Source organism: Pelophylax lessonae, assembly GCF_965119305.1.
Source record: "Pelophylax lessonae genome assembly, chromosome: 6".
NCBI classification, from domain to species: Eukaryota; Metazoa; Chordata; class Amphibia; order Anura; family Ranidae; genus Pelophylax; species Pelophylax lessonae.
In genome coordinates, this window is record NC_138773.1 from 40,228,596 (window position 1) to 40,251,864 (window position 23,269).

Consider the following 23,269-nt stretch of genomic DNA (forward strand, 5'->3'; position numbering starts at 1 on the left):
GTCAGTATATGTCGAATGGCGCTAAGTCTCTTTTCGTGCGGTATGAAGTTATATAAATATTCTACATCTATAGTGACCAATAAGGCTGATATGTGGAACCACCAAATTTTCCAGGACTTGCAAAAAGTGATTGGTATCTTTGATATATGAACTCAAACTGGTTACATGAGGTCTAAGGTGTACATAAATGATTTGACTCGCTCCCTCAGTTATGCTACCATTCCCTGATATAATTGGTCTCCCTGGTGGCTTGTGGATGTTCTTTTGTATTTTGGGGAGCACATAAAAGGGTAGGTGTCCTTGGATGCTTCATTCTAATATACTCCCAAGTTTCTTTGTCTATCACTCCACCTCTTAAAGCAGGCATGTCCAACCTGCGGCCCGGGGGCGGCATGCGGCCCAGAACTGCAGGCTATGCGGCCCACTGCCCCCTGACAATTTATTTATTTTTTTGCTGGGGAGGAAGGAAGTCGAGTCGGGGGGCGGCCACAGAGGCAGCTTCGGAGGGGATCATCTACTAGTTGTGTTAAATTAGTGCTGGGGGGGGGGGGGTGGCAGCACGGGAAGGGGGCGCGGCGGCGTTTTATTACTTATATACCTTAACTAATAGTATATATTTTATATGCGGCCCGAGAACATTTATCTACACTCAATGTGGCCCAGAGAAGCCAAAAGGTTGGACACCCATGTCTTAAAACGTCATCAACCAGATTATAGAACTTCAAATTGAATTTGTTAACAGTTAGAACTGAGATTTCTCGACATCATTTTTTATTTTGGAGAACGTTATAACACATCCCTTCATACACTGCGTTGTCCATCAGGACAATGTTGCCCCATTCGTCCGAGGTCTTCATAGTGATCATTGCATTATTCATGTATTGTATTATTGTGCATTCCAAGAGGCCAGATGAGACATGAGTAAGGAAACCGGAGCTTCATGAGGATGCACGTCGCAAGAAATGCATTGGAGTTGAGCTGCTATTACCACATCCAGTTTCCTTACCCACGTCGCATCCAGCCACTTGGAACGCATGCCGGCTCTTACGACATGAGTTGTCATGTTGTCGTAGGTGCAAGTACCTATCCCCAAGTGAGCTGATTGTGTTGGTGCTTTACAAGCGCCCATAAAATGTTACTGGACATAAACTTTTATAGAATGATATCACCTTATAATAAAATATACTGCACAATGACCTATCTTTGGGTTCTTGTTTACTGACATGAGTGAATGTGAATTTTTAAACTAGTGGCATCTATATAGCTGGGAGCAGTGCTTTAAGTGGCCCAAAAGAGGTGCCGGTACTCTTTTATAGCCTATACATTTTTTCGCCCCCCTCACCCAACATCAGGGTCCCCACAGAGCACCCCCCCTGGCCGGGGCTGGGACTCCGGAGCGGGGGGACTCACTGGTGGTGACTGGTCTGGCTCTGGAGTGGGAAATATTCTTGGGCGGGGGGGGGCAATTGAGGGCGCAGATGTCCAAAATGAGCGTACTGGTACGCTAAGGTGCACGGAGAGGTGGCGGTATGCTCAAGAGCCATATTTGGAAGTGGCGATACTGAGTACCAGTGCATACCGGCCCACTTAAAGCACTGGCTGGGAGTGATTTGTATTGGAGAAGATCTGTTATCATATATACAGGACCTAATACATCTGGCTTGTGAGCTGCTGGTCAGCCGCAGACTTGGTGAGTGCGCACATATATCTCCTGTATATACTTCACTATCATCATTACAACAATTATTTTCATGTATTGAGTAGGAGGCGTAGTAGTGTAAAAAAATGAAAGTGAAAGGATTATCTGTGGCTGGGTGTACTCCCGGATGCTTTTACAATCCAGTCAGTCTAAATTCTTGTAGTGACTGTTCATTTGTCACCTTTCTAATCAGCTAGCGAGGACAAGGTGGTCACCACTTTACCAAAAAGAGAAACAAGCAACATAATGAATGGAAGAATTGTTTGGCTTTTCTCCCTTCTCTGCTCCACAGGTCAGTTACTTTTAGATCTTTTTGTTTTCCTTTTGCTTTTATGAATTAAATGCAAATCAGCTGCTTATGCTTCATAGTAAATATATCTAGAGTCGATTCTTCCAGTTTGTTTAGGATGAGATAATGCTCATCAGACTTGTGGATGATTCATCTGACCAATTTTCCTATCAAAGAATGTATAACAAAATTATTTTAACACTGGGGGAATTTAAAACATTTTTTGCACACGCTAAAAACCAATTTTTGTGCTAGAAAATTACCCCAAAACAATTCTATATTTTCTGAAATGAGAAGACCTGTAACATGGTAGTGGTTGCAATTTTTGTTTATTATTTGCACAACTGTTTATCAAATGCATATTTTAAGGAAAGAATACACTAAAATAAATTTACTGTAAACAAATGCAATATTATATCCAATTTGTTTGTAATATATAAAAGATGGTGTTGTGGGGAGTAAATAGATATCTAACTTGTCATGAGTTTAAGTGATATTAAAGGAGTTGAAAAGGCATAAGATTTTTTATCTTAATGCATTCTATGCATTGGGATAAAAAGCCTTCTGTGTGCAGCAGCCCCCCCTCAGCCCCCTAACACTTACCTGAGGTTCCTTTTTGTCCAACGATGTCCACAACTGTCTCAGCCATCCAAGATTCTCTATCCTGATTGGGTGCTGCTGCAGTCAAAGTCAGCTAGCCAATCAGGGGAGATAGGGGGTGGGGCCAGGGTCAGGGCGGGGCCCTGTGTATGAATGAACAAATAGAGCTGTGACTTGGCTCGGGTGCCCCTATAGCAAGCTGATTGCTGTGGGGGGCACTCAACAGGAGGGAGGGGCCAGAAGCACCAAGGAGGAACCCAGAAAGAGGCGGATCCGGGTTGCTCTGTGCAAATCCATTGCAACAGAGCAGGTAAGCATAACATGTTTGTTATTTTCATAGAAAAAAAATGAGACTTGAAGCCCTCATCCTCGTCTTCTGGAGTCCCCCGTCGGTGCTCCTGGCCCCTTCCCTTGACAAGTCTACTATGTAATAGCATGGATGGGTGACAGGTCCAAAATACGTTAATGGTCAGAGAGGCTTAAGGGGGGTGTTTAGTTAAAAAAAAGTCAGTCTGTCCCCCAGTACAACCCCCCCCCCCCCCAGGTTTATCTGCCTCTTAGTATAACCCTTCCCCCAAGGACAATCTGTCCTCCAGTATAATCCCCCCAGGTCAGTCTGTCCCCCAATACAATCCTTCCCCTCCCCTAAGGTCAATCAGTCCCCTAGTATAAGGTGACCAGATTTTTTAAATTAAATCTGGGGACCTTTCTTTTTGTATTTTGGCAAATGGTAAACTATTTTATAAGCATATTTTCCTCAAATTATATATGGAGTGTATGTGGTATGTGTTTATGGAATGAGTGTATGATATATATACGTTATTTCTTACATTTCATCCATGAGCTTGCAGGGCTCAGGAGTCCACTACATAAAGAATGCAGGGCTCAAGAGTGTGCTACATAAAGATTGCAGGGCTCAGGAATCCACTACATAAGGAATGCAGGGCTCAGGAGTGCGCTACATAAAGAATGCAGGGCTCAGCTGTGCCCAGTGCCCAGAAATGCAGCCTCACCAGTGCCCATCCAAAGCAGCCTCACCAGTGCCCAGCAATGCAGCCTAACCAGTGCCCAGCAATGCAGTCTCACCAGTGCCCATCCAATACAGCCTGACCAGTGTCCATTCAATGCAGCCTGACCAGTGCTCAGCAATGCAGCCTCGCCAGTGCCCAGCAACACAGTCTGACCAGTGCCCATTCAATGCAGTCTCACCAGTGCCCAGCAATGTAGCCTGACCAGTGCCCATTCAATGCAGCCTGACCAGTGCCCTTCAAATGCAGCCACACCAGTCCAGGGGATCAGAGAGAAGAGAGGAAAAGGAGAGCCGGCTGGATCATCACACAGTTGGGTGTTGCCCGCTGTGTAAGCTTTAGTTTAAAATCGCCGGGCGCCCGCCATCACTCAAGCCCCGCCTCCTGGATCAGCTCCTACCTATGATAGACAGCACATGTCCCAGCATTGGACAAGTGTGCTGTCTATCAAATGAGCCAAACCAGGAGGCAGTCCTTTGTGTCACGGCGGGCACCCGGCGATTCAAATTAAAGCTGACACAGTGGGTGACGCGGGCCTGAAACCCCCCAGTGGTATGCCACTGGCTTTGGAGCCCCCCCTCTGCCTCAGCACCCATCGGCCATGCACCTAGTGCCGGGGCCGTCTGGCTATGGGGACAGTGTCCTCAGTCTGGGGGACGTCTGGTCACCCCACCCTAGTGTATCCCCACCAGGTTTGTTTGTCCACCATTATAATCCCCCCGGGTTAGTCTGTCCCCCAGTATAATCCTTCTCCCTCCCCCCTAGGTCAAACTGTCCCCCAGTATAATCCCCCCCCCCCCCCAGATCAGTCTGCTTTGTTCATATTCCATGTCTGAGATTTACAACCACTTTAACTGTGAATTATGTCCCTAGAATTGTTGCACTTTCCAACATTAACAGTGATACCTCACATGTGTGCTGCAATTTATATTTACATACACGTGCATGCCCTATGCTTGTGTTTTCATCTGGGCATGTACAGGGGCAACAGGAATTATTTTTATATTCTGTAAATTAATTTTTTTGGCCCTTTTATATTACTCCCACCAGAAGGGTAACAAGCCTACTATGTAATAGCATGGACAGGTGAAAGGTCCAAAAATGTGTTAATGGTCGGAGAGGCTTAAGTGGGTTGTTTAACTAAAACAAGTTCAGTCTGTCCCCCAGTACAATCACCCCCTCCACCAGGTCCTGTTGAATTCCTACTAAGGCCTTGTGCACATGGGTTATACAAAAGTGTACACCTGTGTGAGGGCCATGTTTATGTGCATGGGGATGCATCGGTGTTTCATACAATCTGTGCAAGCAGTCCCATTCATGTCTGTAGCAGGATTCCCAGCCATTGTGCTGGATGTGGGTCTGCCAGGGTTACCCTTTCCTGGACTCGATCCCGCCTTGGATGACTACCTGCTTCCGAACTTGACCCCGGCTGTTCTTGATTTTGCTCCTCTCTCTTGCTTTGTTATTATTATTGTTGCATAAATAAATTGTTTTGTTTTACTTCGTGTGGTCTGGTTTCCTGGCACCCTGACAAAGGGGCTGGTTGTAAGATCCTGGTACTTTCAGTTCCTTCTAGCCTCTTACTTCCGGGTTGCGTTCCACCATTCAGGTAGGTGGAACGCATATAGCTGCATGTCTCTTTAACAAATGATGATGTCATCACTAGGCGCAGCTCTGAGCGGCTATTTCAACCGACGGTCTGCACTCACAAGGTGTTAAGGTGTTCGTGCAACCGCTCATAATACAAGCCTAGGTAAAGAAATCAGGTGCGCTGCCCTAGTGCATATGTGCAACATACAAAATGATGTAAACAAATAAACCAAAAATGCAATAATAATTCAAAAAATGAAAACGTATGCAAATCGTGTAAAACAAAAAATGTCCAGAAGGTGACTAGTGATACACCAATGTGCAATAAACGTCCATATTATAAGTCCATAAATAAAGTGCAAAAAACGGTGACAAAAACTTCCAGCTTGGGGAAAGGTGAACTGTGATTGGAAGGTGCAAAGTCCCACCACCAGCTTGGCCTCTTACCAGAAGTTAAACGTTAAGGGCATATATGAATATGACCGCTCCAAAGGTCATGCAGCCAGGTAGAAAAGTTCCCAGAAATACAGAAGGCACTCTGACGCACTCGTGCTCCCTAGACTCTTACCGGACAAAAGCCAAACAAGAAGCCTGGTTCTATGGTGATGAGTGGTCCTGCCGGGGGTTACTGGACTCTAGGATGGCTGATGTAGTTGCTTGTGTCCAAGAGGAACAGACCCAGTCAGAAAGCCTGACGAAAGAAGATCCTGCCAAAGGTGGCTAGACTCTGATTGGCTGCTGTAACTCCTTAGTCTGGTCGACCTCAATAATAGGGGACACAACAGAGGGGACCGCAATGGTGCATTACCAACAGTAGATTTTTATTAAAACAAATGGTTGCACAGTTGTGAAGACAATAATAGCGAGTTCCCTTAACGTTTAACTCCTATCTAAGTGGATGCCCTATCGGGAGAAACGCGTCAGAGAGGAGGCGCCGCGTCATCACATCTAGACCAGGCAGCGGTCCGCACTGCAGGCGGACCCCGCCATACAGCTCCTCCGTGAGGGAACTCGCTATTATTGTCTTCACAACTGTAAGTGCAACCATTTGTTTTAATAAAAATCTACTGTTGGTAATGCACCATTGCGGTCCCCTCTGTTGTGTCCCCTATTATTGAGGTCGACCAGACTAAGGAGTTACAGCAGCCAATCAGAGTCTAGCCACCTTTGGCAGGATCTTCTTTCGTCAGGCTTTCTGACTGGGTCTGTTCCTCTTAGACACAAGCAACTACATCAGCCATCCTAGAGTCCAGTAACCCCCGGCAGGACCACTCATCACCATAGAACCAGGCTTCTTGTTTGGCTTTTGTCCGGTAAGAGTCTAGGGAGCACGAGTGCGTCAGAGTGCCTTCTGTATTTCTGGGAACTTTTCTACCTGGCTGCATGACCTTTGGAGCGGTCATATTCATATATGCCCTTAACGTTTAACTTCTGGTAAGAGGCCAAGCTGGTGGTGGGACTTTGCACCTTCCAATCACAGTTCACCTTTCCCCAAGCTGGAAGTTTTTGTCACCATTTTTTGCACTTTATTTATGGACTTATAATATGGACGTTTATTGCACATTGGTGTATCACTAGTCACCTTCTGGACATTTTTTGTTTTACACGATTTGCATACGTTTTCATTTTTTGAATTATTATTGCATTTTTGGTTTATTTGTTTACATCATTTTGTATGTTGCACATATGCACTAGGGCAGCGCACCTGATTTCTTTACCTATTCTACAACATACACTCTAAGGTAGCAGCACACCCTATATTGAATCAGCGCACTTTCCTACTCACCACATAATACAAGCCTGACTGACGCTGCCGTATTCTCCAGCTATCCTCCCTATACCTGGTCTGACCGGAGCCTCGCTACTTGATCCTTTACCTTGTTACCTGATCCTTACCCTCGCTCACCTGCTTGTGATAAGTACCCCGCAGGGGATCCCTTCCTACCAAACCACTTGCTATATCTTTCTGCATAATAGGAACTGTTACTAAGCTCTAAGATACATGCTCTTCACCAGCTATCACCTGCAGCGTTACCTAGAGTCTTAGCTCTTGAACCTACTACCACCTGTAACCTATATCCTTCTATTTGCTTAGCATTTCCTGTATACCTCATCTGATATCACCTATCACCTTTTACTTGTACATGATTGCTATCTCTCCTGCTGTAAGGTTCTGGCACTCTCAGTGCCTCCTATCACATCATTTCCGGGTGCTTTCCATCTACCTAGATAGATGAAGCACATATAAGTGTGTTTCCCTTTAAGAGTGCTGACATCATCACTGAGCGCCGGACTGAACAGCTATTTAAATCACCAGCTCTCACTCACATGTGTTCGTTCAACCTGCTCTGTTACCTGCCGTGTGCCTAGATGTGCCTTGATGCTAACCTGTCTTGAAGCTCTCATGCTTGCAAGCATACCTCGCTGACGGAACCACGCTGCGCTGATCCCTGTATCCCGCTACCGGATCATCCGCTCTTGACGAACCTCTCCTCTGCTACATTGCTACTAGTGATAAGTACCCCACAGGGGAAACCTCTATAAACCTTCATACTAAAGCTTACACTATCTAGCTCTGCATACTAAGGACTATTATTACATCTGCACTATCTAGATTGCTAGCTCTTGAGCCTACTATCATCTGCTCTTGCACTGGGTTAGTCTCTCCTGTATGTCATCTGCTATCCTATCATCTACTACCATACATAATTGCTAACCTATCTGCATCCCACCTGTTACTATCTCATTCTCAAGAACATTCCTCTCAAGTGTCTGTCACCTATCGTCTCAACTCAACCTGTCTCTTCAGCCTATCACCTCTATACTACTATATACATAGATCACTCCAGGAACTTCTTATTGAGTGTGTGTATTTACTTGCTGAATTGAGATCATCCACACATGATGAGTCTTTGGGAGTTGGGATTAGTGTCTCAGCATTTCTCTACATGACTACTGAAGTGGAATATTTCTGCAGCTGTAAATCCACATCATACATAAAACGCAGGAGCGTTACAGATTGAACGAACCAGATAAAATGGATTCAGCAGAAATGACCACTCAGGTGACACAGTTAACACAACAAGTAACTGCGTTAATACACGCACTTACTGAATTAAAAGAAGACAATCAGGCTCTGACGCAGCAGGTGGCCAGACTGACACAGCCTACTGCTGCTCAACCCCCAGAACCTCTTGTCCTTCTACCAGACAGGTTTGATGGTTCCCGTTCCTCTTTTCTTTTTTTTCGTATGGATTGTGAGCTCCTATTTATCCTTAAGCCTAGGACCTATCGTAATGACTTTATTAAAGTGCATGCTGCCATTAATTTGCTTTCTGGCAAAATGAAAACGTGGGCATACGAGAAACTGCAAGAAAAAAGTCCGATCCTAGACAATTGGGAATCATTTGCAATTGCGATGCACTCCCAGTGTCTCCCCTCCCAAAAATCTACTCCTAAACCTGCTCCAGGTAACCGCAGACCCCGGCTACCTAGGGAAAAAAGGAAACCAAATGAATATGGTGATCCTGCCTAGTCATGGTCCAAGCCTGCCTTAAACAGTCAGCCTTGTCACTCTGACACATCTCATTTGAACCCTGATCCTACAGAGATGGATGAGGAGCCTATGGAGATTGGTGCCGTACATACTAAGTTGTCCTTACAAAAAAAAAAAGATCACAGGAGAATCTGTGGCCTTTGTTTTTATTGTGGAGAAGGGGGACATTTCATTACATCCTGCCCAACCCGACCCCATAGGCCTAAGGCTCTCCCAATGGAGGCCAGGCAAATCCGAGCGGTCTTCCCTGAAAAACAGCCTGGAAATTACCAAGGCTGTTGCCAGCCCTGTCCCCGTCCTATATCAAAAAAGGGCACCCAGACTTTGACAAATATTGGAATAGATATTCCTTCAACTCCAGTGAACTCGATACCACGTTCTGAAAAACCTCCTGTACCACCTCCTGAGGATACTCTTATTTTTGCAAGCACATTTTTAGCTTCCAATGAAAACATTGAGATTCTTGCACCTGACTGCGTACGCGCTTCTAATGGCACGGTGGTATGTAGGAAGGATCTGAGGATGTTTGAAGAAGCATTGGTTGCTAGGACTACTAGGATTACTTTGGATGGTTATGCGTCCGATTCTAGTGAGGGGTTCATGTAGCAGATACCCTAACAACAAGTCCTATCCGATTCTCAGATCGGTTACCAACCTAATCCGATTTTCATATCGGCAACAAGTGATCCGATTCTCACATCGGTTACCAACCTGATCCGATTTTCATATCGGCAACAAGTGATCCGATTCTCAGATCGGTTACCAACCTGATCCGATTCTCATATCGGCAACCATTTTTTTTTTTCAGATTTTCACATCGGCAACCAGTCTTATCCGATTCTCGTATCGGCAACCAGTCTTATCCGATTCTCGTATCGGCAACCAGTCTTATCCGATTCTCGTATCGGCAACCAGTATTTTCCGATTCTTATATCGACAACCAGCCTTAGAGGCCTTCCGGAGCCGGCCTTACGGGGGGGGGGGGGGTACTGTAAGGTTCTGGCACTCTCAGTGCCTCCTATCACATCATTTCCGGGTGCTTTCCATCTACCTAGATAGATGAAGCACATATAGGTGTGTTTCCCTTTAAGAGTGCTGACATCATCACTGAGCGCCGGACTGAACAGCTATTTAAATCACCAGCTCTCACTCACATGTGTTCGTTCAACCTGCTCTGTTACCTGCCGTGTGCCTAGATGTGCCTTGATGCTTGCTAACCTGTCTTGAAGCTCTCATGCTTGCAAGCATACCTCGCTGACGGAACCACGCTGCGCTGATCCCTGTATCCCGCTACCGGATCATCCGCTCTTGACGAACCTCTCCTCTGCTACATTGCTACTAGTGATAAGTACCCCACAGGGGAAACCTCTATAAACCTTCATACTAAAGCTTACACTATCTAGCTCTGCATACTAAGGACTATTATTACATCTGCACTATCTAGATTGCTAGCTCTTGAGCCTACTATCATCTGCTCTTGCACTGGGTTAGTCTCTCCTGTATGTCATCTGCTATCCTATCATCTACTACCATACATAATTGCTAACCTATCTGCATCCCACCTGTTACTATCTCATTCTCAAGAACATTCCTCTCAAGTGTCTGTCACCTATCGTCTCAACTCAACCTGTCTCTTCAGCCTATCACCTCTATACTACTATATACATAGATCACTCCAGGAACTTCTTATTGAGTGTGTGTATTTACTTGCTGAATTGAGATCATCCACACATGATGAGTCTTTGGGAGTTGGGATTAGTGTCTCAGCATTTCTCTACATGACTACTGAAGTGGAATATTTCTGCAGCTGTAAATCCACATCATACATAAAACGCAGGAGCGTTACAGATTGAACGAACCAGATAAAATGGATTCAGCAGAAATGACCACTCAGGTGACACAGTTAACACAACAAGTAACTGCGTTAATACACGCACTTACTGAATTAAAAGAAGACAATCAGGCTCTGACGCAGCAGGTGGCCAGACTGACACAGCCTACTGCTGCTCAACCCCCAGAACCTCTTGTCCTTCTACCAGACAGGTTTGATGGTTCCCGTTCCTCTTTTCTTTTTTTTCGTATGGATTGTGAGCTCCTATTTATCCTTAAGCCTAGGACCTATCGTAATGACTTTATTAAAGTGCATGCTGCCATTAATTTGCTTTCTGGCAAAATGAAAACGTGGGCATACGAGAAACTGCAAGAAAAAAGTCCGATCCTAGACAATTGGGAATCATTTGCAATTGCGATGCACTCCCAGTGTCTCCCCTCCCAAAAATCTACTCCTAAACCTGCTCCAGGTAACCGCAGACCCCGGCTACCTAGGGAAAAAAGGAAACCAAATGAATATGGTGATCCTGCCTAGTCATGGTCCAAGCCTGCCTTAAACAGTCAGCCTTGTCACTCTGACACATCTCATTTGAACCCTGATCCTACAGAGATGGATGAGGAGCCTATGGAGATTGGTGCCGTACATACTAAGTTGTCCTTACAAAAAAAAAAAGATCACAGGAGAATCTGTGGCCTTTGTTTTTATTGTGGAGAAGGGGGACATTTCATTACATCCTGCCCAACCCGACCCCATAGGCCTAAGGCTCTCCCAATGGAGGCCAGGCAAATCCGAGCGGTCTTCCCTGAAAAACAGCCTGGAAATTACCAAGGCTGTTGCCAGCCCTGTCCCCGTCCTATATCAAAAAAGGGCACCCAGACTTTGACAAATATTGGAATAGATATTCCTTCAACTCCAGTGAACTCGATACCACGTTCTGAAAAACCTCCTGTACCACCTCCTGAGGATACTCTTATTTTTGCAAGCACATTTTTAGCTTCCAATGAAAACATTGAGATTCTTGCACCTGACTGCGTACGCGCTTCTAATGGCACGGTGGTATGTAGGAAGGATCTGAGGATGTTTGAAGAAGCATTGGTTGCTAGGACTACTAGGATTACTTTGGATGGTTATGCGTCCGATTCTAGTGAGGGGTTCATGTAGCAGATACCCTAACAACAAGTCCTATCCGATTCTCAGATCGGTTACCAACCTAATCCGATTTTCATATCGGCAACAAGTGATCCGATTCTCACATCGGTTACCAACCTGATCCGATTTTCATATCGGCAACAAGTGATCCGATTCTCAGATCGGTTACCAACCTGATCCGATTCTCATATCGGCAACCATTTTTTTTTTTCAGATTTTCACATCGGCAACCAGTCTTATCCGATTCTCGTATCGGCAACCAGTCTTATCCGATTCTCGTATCGGCAACCAGTCTTATCCGATTCTCGTATCGGCAACCAGTATTTTCCGATTCTTATATCGACAACCAGCCTTAGAGGCCTTCCGGAGCCGGCCTTACGGGGGGGGGGGGGTACTGTAAGGTTCTGGCACTCTCAGTGCCTCCTATCACATCATTTCCGGGTGCTTTCCATCTACCTAGATAGATGAAGCACATATAGGTGTGTTTCCCTTTAAGAGTGCTGACATCATCACTGAGCGCCGGACTGAACAGCTATTTAAATCACCAGCTCTCACTCACATGTGTTCGTTCAACCTGCTCTGTTACCTGCCGTGTGCCTAGATGTGCCTTGATGCTTGCTAACCTGTCTTGAAGCTCTCATGCTTGCAAGCATACCTCGCTGACGGAACCACGCTGCGCTGATCCCTGTATCCCGCTACCGGATCATCCGCTCTTGACGAACCTCTCCTCTGCTACATTGCTACTAGTGATAAGTACCCCACAGGGGAAACCTCTATAAACCTTCATACTAAAGCTTACACTATCTAGCTCTGCATACTAAGGACTATTATTACATCTGCACTATCTAGATTGCTAGCTCTTGAGCCTACTATCATCTGCTCTTGCACTGGGTTAGTCTCTCCTGTATGTCATCTGCTATCCTATCATCTACTACCATACATAATTGCTAACCTATCTGCATCCCACCTGTTACTATCTCATTCTCAAGAACATTCCTCTCAAGTGTCTGTCGCCTATCGTCTCAACTCAACCTGTCTCTTCAGCCTATCACCTCTATACTACTATATACATAGATCACTCCAGGAACTTCTTATTGAGTGTGTGTATTTACTTGCTGAATTGAGATCATCCACACATGATGAGTCTTTGGGAGTTGGGATTGGTGTCTCAGCGTTTCTCTACATGACTACTGAAGTGGAATATTTCTGCAGCTGTAAATCCACATCATACATAAAACGCAGGAGCGTTACACCTGCATACTATCTATCACCATCTGCTACCACTCCTGCAAACTTACTACCTGAGTGCTTATTATTAACTGCTATCACTACTCAAGCCTATCCCTTCAGTATATCACCTCAATACTATTGCATAGACAACTATCACTCCAATAACATCTTCTCTGAGTGTTTGTGTGTGTGCATACTGAAGCAGGCTGAGCCACCATGATGAGTCAAGAGAGTTGGATAAGGTGATTCAACACATCTCTACACGACTACTGAGTGGAAATTCTGCAGCTGCAAATCCAGTTCACAAAATCAAACCCCAGAGCGTTACAGATTGCACGAACCAGAAAAAATTGATTCAGCAGAATTAGCCACTCATGTGATGCACCTAACACAAAAGGTAGATGCATTAATTGTTTCTCTTACCGAAGTGCAAAAAGAAAATCAGACTTTGAGACAGCAGGTAGCCCGTGTATCACAGCTCACTGCTGCTCAACCCCGTGAGCCTAAAATAAACCCTCCACAAGTGTTTACAGGTGATCGGAAAAAATTTAGTGAATTTAAAAACGCATGTCAATTGCTTTTTAATTTAAAACCTCGTACTTACAATACAGACCAAATTAAAGTCTGCACCACTATATCATATATGTCAGATGATCCACGGGCTTGGGCAGACTCCTTCTTTGAGAAAAACGACCCTCTTCTCAACTCCTATCCTGCGTTCCTAGCAGAACTTTCTAGCCTGTATGAAGACCCAAACAGGCAGAGTACTGCTGACATCCAATTGAGGGCTTTAAAACAGGGAAGGAGACCTGTTGAAGACTTCGTAGCAGAGTTCAAGAGATGGACCCTAGATTCAGGGTGGAATGACGCATCTCTACGAACCCAGTTCAGGCTCGGGTTATCCGAAGCCGTAAAAGACGAGCTCGCCCGAGCGGATTTACCTGGCACTTTGGATGCCTTAATACAACTCAGCATCAATATCGACAGACGGTTACGAGAAAGGAAGGCTGAGAAAATGGGAGTACCATTACCCAATCCTTCTCGATTTTCGTCTTCCGACCCTACTCCTATGGAGGTAGGAATTATACGTCCACCATTGTCGTCTGTTGAACGAGCCAGGAGAAAATCTCAAAATCTCTGCATGTATTGTGCATCCGCTGATCATCTGATAAGCGTCTGTCCCCTTGTCCTCAAAAAAGAGGGTAAGTGTTCACATGTATTACTGGGGGGATTAACGACTTCTTTTTCTAATCCCTATCTTTTCATTCATTTGATCTTACAGTGGGACCAAAATAGAATCACTACCAAGGCTATGATCGACACAGGATCTTGTGGGAACTACATTGACACTAGTTTTGTTGCTTTGAATAAAATACCTATTGTTTCAAAACCTATCCCTGTCTCTGTCAGTTTAATTAACGGTATTCCGTTATCTTCTGGTCCAATTACCAATCAAACACAAGCACTTCTTGTTACTACTAACGAGTCTCATGTTGAGACCGCCACCTTTGATGTATTACCTTCACCACATTTTCCCATTATTTTTGGGCTTCCCTGGTTACACATACATCAACCAAACATTGATTGGAAAACGCGGACACTAACTTTCCCCTCTCACTATTGCGTGACCACGTGTAACCTCCAATCTTATAAAAAAATCCTGTCCATGGTGTCGGATGAAATCACACCACCACCATGCTATCAGGACTTGTCTGAAGTCTTCCTTGAGAAAAACGCTCAAGTATTGCCTCCCCATAGGGACTATGATTGTTGTATCGATCTACTCCCTAACAGTAAACTACCTTTCGGACATGTTTATCTTCTGTCTCAGGATGAACTTTCTCATCTTAAGGAATACTTAGATGAGAATTTAGTGAAAGGGTTTATTAGACCCTCTACTTCTTCCACAGCTGCAGGACTTTTCTTTGTCCGCAATAAGGATCTAAGTCTTAGGCCTATCATTGACTATAGGCAGTTAAATACTATCACGATAAAGGATCGCTATCCTTTACCTCTCATTCCGGAACTCATTGAACAAGTGCGTGGAGCCACTTACTTTTCAAACTTGGACCTAAAAGGGGCATACAACCTCATCCGCATCCGTGATGGGGATGAGTGGAAGACGGCATTCAGAACTAGATACGGACTATTTGAATATCTAGTGATGCCCTTTGGATTGTGTAATGCTCCCGCAGCATTCCAACGCTTTATAAATGACATCTTCAGAGACCTACTCGATGTTTGTGTTGTGGTATATCTGGATATCTGGATGATATACTCATTTACTCTCAATCCTTGTCTGAACATGTAAGACATGTACGACTTGTATTGTCCAGATTACTCGCACACAATTTATATGTAAAGCTGAAGAAGTGCCTATTCCATAAGGAAGAAGTATTATTCCTAGGATACATCATATCAAAGAATGGCATTAAGATGGATATGAGCAAGATATCGTGTATTCTGGATTGGCCTGTACCAACAACTCGTAAAGCATTACAACGATTCCTCGGATTCTCAAACTTCTATAGGAAGTTCATCAAGAACTTCTCTTCTATGGTAAGACCGCTCACACAACTCACAAGTGTGAAAAAAACATACAAATGGTCTGAAGAAGCAAATAAAGCTTTCCGCTTGTTAAAATCAAGCTTCACTTCTGCTCCTATACTACGCCATCCAGACCCATCCCTCCAATACATCCTAGAAGTGGATGCGTCAAATATGGCTGTAGGAGCAGTTCTTTCCCAACGACCAACAAACGCTTCACCACTTCACCCAGTTGCTTTCTTCTCTAAATCACTAAGTAGCCCAGAGGTGAACTACCCAGTGGGTGAAAAGGAGCTGCTTGCCATGAAACTGGCACTTGAAAATTGGCGACATTTACTCGAAGGTACCCGGTTACCAATACTCATATATACAGATCATAAGAATCTCCAATACCTTCAGATCAACAAGACCATTTCCCATCGGCAGGTACCGTGGTCATTATTCTTCCTAAGATTTAATTTCTTAGTGACCTACACTCCTGCAGATAAAAACAAGAAGGCGGATGCGTTATCACGGTTAACCGAAGATAACTGTGCTGAAATCCCTTCACTTCCTATTATACCCCATGATCGTATTATTGGTGTTGTTCGTTCCTTAAAGGAAGAGATTCTGCACAGTCTAAGACTGGATTCACCACCACCACAATTAAGTGCTGATGCAGAAGGCTTCCTCTACTTTGACAACAAACTCTACATACCTCTTGGTATGCGTACTAAAATTTTAGAACTATCACATGGCGTACCTATGGCAGGACATATGGGTATGACTAAGACATTTAATTTACTCACCAGGCAATTTTGGTGGCCTGGAATGAAGACGTCTGTACAGAAATTTGTTTCCTCATGTGACATCTGTGCAAGGTCCAAAATTGACACTACAAAACCATTTGGTCTACTTTGCAGTCTACCAATACCCAAAGTTCCATGGGAAGTTGTGTCTCTAGACTTCATAGTAGAGTTACCACCTTCCAAAGGATTTACTACCATCTTAGTGTCAGTGGACCATCTGACAAAGATGGCACATTTCATTCCTATTCGCAGACTACCTTCATCTAAGGAAACAGCGGAATTACTGGTGAAACATGTGTTCAAACTACATGGAATTCCAAAGACTCTCCTATCTGACCGGGGATCACAGTTCATCTCTAAGTTTTGGCAAGCTCTATGTCGCATACTGCGTATTGAGCGGAAGCTTACTTCCCCTTATCACCCACAGACCAATGGACAAACTGAAAGAGTCAACCAGTGTATTGAACAATATTTGCGTTGCTACACCTCATACCTACAGGATGATTGGGTGGACCTCCTCCCTTTGGCGGAGTTTGCTTATAACAATGCAACCCACAGTACTACTAAGCAAAGTCCGTTCTACCTAAACTATGGGTTTCATCCCACACTTCTTCCACCACGCATCTTACCATCAAGTAATCCAGTAGCCTCTGACTATCTCACCCAAATAAAAGACTCTCTGGATTTACTTAACACCACCATATCACATGCTCATAGCCAACAAAAAAGGTACTACGACCTTTGTAGAAGACTTTCTCCTCAATATACTGTTGGGGATCTTGTCTGGCTATCTACAAAAAACTTGAAGTTGAAAATTCCCAGTAAAAAGCTTGGACCTCTGTTTTTGGGACCTTTCCCAATCGAGAAACTCATAGGAACATCTGCAGTTCGACTCACATTACCAGCGGATCTTAAGATACACCCCATTTTCCACGTATCTCTATTAAAGCCACATATACCCAACCAAGGGATTAGACCTACCATCTTACCTCCACCTCCAGTACAAGTTGAAGGTGGAGAAGAATTTGAGATTAGGGAGATTTTGGATTCTCGTATCCACAGAGGAAAACTCCAATATCTCATCAGATGGAAAAACTATGGACCCCAAGATGACACCTGGTTGGATGCTTCTGATGTTAACGCATCCAGGCTTATACGAAGATTTCACTCCAAATACCCTGAGAGACCAGTGCTATAGGCCTTCTGGAGCCGGCCTTGGGGGGGGGGGGGGGTACTGTAAGATCCTGGTACTTTCAGTAACTTCTAGCCTCTTACTTCCGGGTTGCGTTCCACCATTCAGGTAGGTGGAACGCATATAGCTGCATGTCTCTTTAACAAATGATGATGTCATCACTAGGCGCCGCTCTGAGCGGCTATTTCAACTGACGGTCTGCACTCACAAGGTGTTCGTGCAACCGCTCATAATACAAGCCTGACTGACGCTGCCGTATCCTCCAGCTATCCTCCCTATACCTGGTCTGACCGGAGCCTCGCTACTTGATCCTTTACCTTGTTACCTGATCCTTACCCTCGCTCACCTGCTTGTGATAAGTACCCCGCAGGGGATCCCTTCCTACCAAACCACTTGCTATATCTTTCTGCATAATAAGAACTGTTACTAAGCTCTAAGATACATGCTCTTCACCAGCTATCACCTGCAGCGTTACCTAGAGTCTTAGCTCTTGAACCTACTACCACCTGTAACCTATATCCTTCTATTTGCTTAGCATTTCCTGTACACCTCATCTGATATCACCTATCACCTATTACTTGTACATGATTGCTATCTCTCCTGCATACTATCTATCACCATCTGCTACCACTCCTGCAAACTTACTACCTGAGTGCTTATTATTAACTGCTATGACTACTCAAGCCTATCCCTTCAGTATATCACCTCAATACTATTGCATAGACAATTATCACTCCAATAACATCTTCTCTGAGTGTTTGTGTGTGTGCATACTGAAGCAGGCTGAGCCACCATGATGAGTCAAGAGAGTTGGATAAGGTGATTCAACACATCTCTACACGACTACTGAGTGGAAATTCTGCAGCTGCAAATCCAGTTCACAAAATCAAACCCCAGAGCGTTACACTGGTAAACATGACGTGTTTAACTGCTTACCAACCACGCTATAGCCGAATGTCGACTACAGCGCGGACAGCTAGTTCTGGGAGGCCATCATAAAATGGCTTCCCGTGATCGCCCCCAAACGCGGGTCCAGGGCACAGGTGGCCCTCAGGCACTGCTGGTCACAAATTGAGGTAAAGAGCCAATGAGCGGCTCTTTACCACATGATCAGCTGTGTCCAATCACAACTGATCAAGGGTGTAAATAGAAGCCAATTATCAGCCCTCCTTTCCTTACGCTGAGGAAAGGAGAAGAGAGCCGATCACTGGCTTTTGTAAAAGAGACATATACACTTATAATCAGGGCACTGATTATGAGTGTCCTGATTTTCAGTGCAGTTCAAACAGTGCCCACCAGTGCTGCCAATCAGTGCCCACCAGTGCTTGCAATCAGTGCCCATTAGTGCAGCCTATCAGTGCCCATCAGTGCAGCCTATCAGTGCACATCAGTGCAGACTATCAGTGCCCATCAGTGCCTCCTCATCAGTGCCAATCAGTGAAGGAGAAAAATTACCTGTTTGCAAAATTTGTATACCAAATTATAAAAAAGTTTTGTTTTTGTTTTTTTCAACATTTTTGGTCTTTATTTTATTATTTAGCAAAAAAATGAAAAACATAGTGGTGATTAAATCCCACCAAAAAAACCCTCTATTTATGTAAAAAAAAATTATAAAAAACTTTGATTGGGTACAGTGTTGCATGACTGCGCAATTGTCATTCAAAGTGCGACAGCGCTAAATATAAGCTTAAAATTGGCCTGGGCAGGAAGGGGGTAAAGGTGCCCAGTAGGCAAGTAGTTAACACTCCCCCCCACCCCCTTGCTCTCTATCCTGATACTGAACTCCCGCCCAGCAGCTGCAGTCGATGGGAGCGGGAGGAGGGGGAGCCAGCAAGCAATGCTGCAGGGAGGAGCGAAGGGAATCGTTAATGGGGGCCCACTATGGGTGGGAGAGGGAAGGGTTGAGGCAGTGGGGTGGGGAATCTATTTGCAGAGTTAAATCTCCTTGCTCCCCTGCCGCACCTGAAGATAGCAGGAGGAGAAAGGAGGAGAAGCCAGCAGCTGCAGGGGAGTCAAGGGGGCTCGTTGCTGAAGGGGAGAACTACAAGGGACTTATTGGCTGCCCATTGGTATATCAAAATTGAGGGCTTGTGCACATGTTACAGTAGCAGCATCAGCACAGGTTGGTTAACCTGGCAGTAATTCTTTAACTAATTTGCAGACCAAAATGATTTGGACATATAAGGCTTTTATTTGGAATTCTGTTTTAATGAAGACACTTTTTATTATGGGCTGACATATGTATAAAATGTCAACACAAATAATTTTTGTTTCAATTCATTTTAATTATTTTTAGTGTAATCTAAATACAGAGTTTACAGCACTGGGAATTTGGGTGCAATAGTTCACATTTTTTATGATATAATATTATTATTATTTTGATTTGACACTACATAAATATTCACAGCACTGGGAATTTGGTCGCAACAACACTGATATGGTATTTTGACACTATGGGCTTTATTTTCTAAAGCTAGAGAGGGCAAAATGAGTCACAATTCTGAGAAACCAATCAGCTTTATCAATAAAACCTGGAAGCTAATTGGTTTCTTTGCGGAATTGTAATTTTGCCCTCTCTAGCTTTAGTAAATAAAACCCCTATATTTGTATGTAATAGAATTATTGGAATTTGGTTGTGTTCACATTTAGGGTCAATAGCGCCACACTGATTTTAAAGAGACACATTGAGTGTTGGCAGCTTGGTCTATATCTTAGAACTGGATTGGTAGCATGCAGGTTTACCATTTTATAACAGTGTCACTGGTGGCTCTGAATGTGAAAGCCCATTTGAAAATGTATCCCTGGTATAGGACATTGTGTTGGCAAACTTTAAAATACAGATGGTGGGTCGGAAGGAGTTAAAGAGTTTCCCTGTTACCTTGCTAATTCAGGACAAGTTGGCGGGACCTGCGTAAAGCCCACAGCTAAACCTGCTTGGAAATGTCTCTCCAGTGCACCCCCAACACTGGTAGGTGCCACTGCAAAATATCCAGTGGTTCCAAGTATAAGGGAGTATGTAACTTCCTCCCGTGATGCAGTGTCCCTCTGTTTGCTAGGTGCAGAGTTGTATAAAGTAATCGAAACCCATACTTGAGTAGAAGTGGAAGTGCTCGATCAAAAAGTGACTTGAGTAGAAGTACTAAAGTATTCAACATTTTTTGTACTTAAGTATTGCAAGTAGTTTTTTTAAAAATTTTGCTACTCAAGTACTGAAAGTAAAAGTACAAGTACTGTGTTATGTAGTTATTAAAGAAAGAAGTCAAAAGTTTGAACATCATATTGTTTTTTATTATTTCAAATGCAGCTTTTATTTATACATACAGTAGCATTTATTTTCGAATGTGCTGATAATACACATGTTTTGAGCTTCATGAAACCTGGCATCTACTGTTCTGGCAGCGGTAGTTTTTATAATAGTAACGAGTAACTATGCAGCACAAAAAAAAAAAAAAATATTGGAGTAGAAGTATTGAAATCATCGAAAAAATGTAGTGAAGTAAAAGTGGAAGTAGGAGAAAAAAATTCTACTCTAGGAAAGTACAGATACCGCCTTTCGGTACTTAAGTACAGTAGAGAAGTAGTTCCACTTAGTTACTATACATCTCTGGCTAGGTGTGAGCAATTTCACGTGACAGAGGGGGCTTTAAGCTTTGGCAATTGTAAGAAAAATGGCTGGGGGAGAACTGGAGAGTTGAGTATAGGTAAGTGGTGGTGGTTGGGGTGGTCTTCACACAAAGTTTCAAGATTTATCAAGAAAGACGGCCACCATGAACATAAATGGGTATAGCAGTGCCACATCCTAATTAATCTAGACAAAAGAAGAATTGAGCAAAATGGACTTTACCGGCACATAGTAATAGATAATCCATAAAGATAAAATCAAATGTTTATTATAATTTTTTTTTTAAAAAAGGGGTATGTGCAATTCATACCCAATATATCACAAGAGTAAATCGTTGTACAGATAGTGGACAAGATGTGTACCCGCATTACATATATAAATATATCATTAAGCATATGGGTGCCCAATACCACTTCAAATTTTTTCCTCAAAGAGTAAATCTATAACTTTTCTTCACAAATTCCATTGGTAGGCATTCATGATTGTTCAGGAAGATCGATTCAAAGATGGTAGAAGATGGTGGTAAGGCAACTTCAATGCTTATCTGTGTAGGGCTCAGGCTTCCAACATGTTTCGCGCATTTGCGCTTCCTCAGAGGCCTATCAATGAGCACTGAACAATAACAACAGTTCACATGAAACACAAAATTCAAACATTGCAAATTAGTTATAATTTTACCTATCTACATACCGTATATACTCGAGTATAAGCCGACCCGAGTATAAGCCGAGACCCCTACTTTTACCACAAAAAGATGGGAAAAATCATTGACTCGAGTATAAGCCTGGGGTGAGAATGCAGGGCGGCGGGCATGGTGCAGGAGAATGCAGGGTGACTGGCATGGTACAGGAGAATGCAGGGTACTGGCATGGTGCAGGAGAATGCAGGGTACTGGCATGGTGCAGGAGAATGCAGGGTACTGGCATGGTGCAGGAGAATGCAGGGTACTGGCATGGTGCAGGAGAATGCAGGGTACTGGCATGGTGCAGGAGATTGCAGGGTACTGGCATGGTGCAGGAGATTGCAGGGTACTGGCATGGTACAAGAGGATCCGGGGTTGTGGGCATACTACAGGAGATGCAGTGCTGTGGGCATGGTACATGTGGACCATGCCCGCAGCACTGCATCCCTCGTAGTGTGCCCGCAGCCCATGGCAGGTAGTGAAGCTGTTTCACTTACCTGTTCCAGAGGCACCTTCATTTTAAAAATGGCGCCGCCCGGCGCCGACACGTCATTGCGCACGCGCCGCTGCCGCTCGTATACTTTCGGCTATTCCCGGCCTCTCCCGAGCGGCCCCGGGAATAGCCGAAATTACACGAGCGGCAGCGGCGCGTGCGCGGTGACATGTATGCGACGGGTGGCGCCATTTTTAAACCTTAAACCCGTCGGAGCGGACAGGAAAATTTTTTTTTTTTCCTTGACTCGAGTATAAGCCGAGGGGGACGTTTTCAGCACAAAAAAAAGGGCTGAAAAACTCGGCTTATACTCGAGTATATACGGTAAATCACCAAAAGAATACATAAAGGATTCATAACACATAACCAATATATAGTATAGTAGAAAAAGCGGCTATATTCACCAGAAGGAAGGCCAGCCCACAGGGCGATCCCAGAGATATGGAGGTGGGGACGCATTCATGGACATTAGTATTTTAAGAACAAATATCCCAAAACAAGATAATGATAGGAACATACGCCATGAATTATTCTAATTATATAATTTAAAATGAATTATAGTTAGTGATGGCAGTGAAAATGACTCACAAAAATGCTCTTAATGGGGCTGGGAATGTAAATACATATAAATGTCCACATAGGGGACAAATTGTAAACAAAAAAAAGTAAGAATAAATATAAATCCCACAGCTCTTAATATGGATATTAACATTCCAGCAGTATTACAAAAGGACAGGGTCCTTATATATAATTAAATAGTCATATACAATAGAATTGCTTGAACTGCACCATAATTACTAGGGTCAGTGGTGTGACCTAATGATCCTACTCCAATTATACACTTCATAAGTAGTAAGATTGATAATAGAATCTAGCAATAGATGAAATGCTGGTGCAGCTATACAGGTGAAACTAAAGGAGAAGGAATTCTAATGGATATCCCATAGGTGGAGACATATTAAAACACATAATG

At 44.0% G+C, this 23,269-nt stretch overlaps 1 protein-coding gene across 1 annotated transcript in view; it reads left to right on the plus strand.

Moving 5' to 3' along the window:
* Positions 1-1,847: 1,847 nt before the first annotated feature.
* The window catches only part of LOC309558542 (uncharacterized protein), a gene marked incomplete at its 3' end in the record, with an annotated part of 81,369 nt that continues 59,947 nt past the window's right edge, over positions 1,848-23,269 (plus strand). The window contains exon 1 of the mRNA XM_082261621.1: positions 1,848-1,991. Within this exon, the coding sequence (XP_082117747.1) occupies positions 1,946-1,991 (46 nt within the window). The 5' untranslated portion in view covers positions 1,848-1,945. The remainder of the gene's footprint in view (positions 1,992-23,269) is intronic.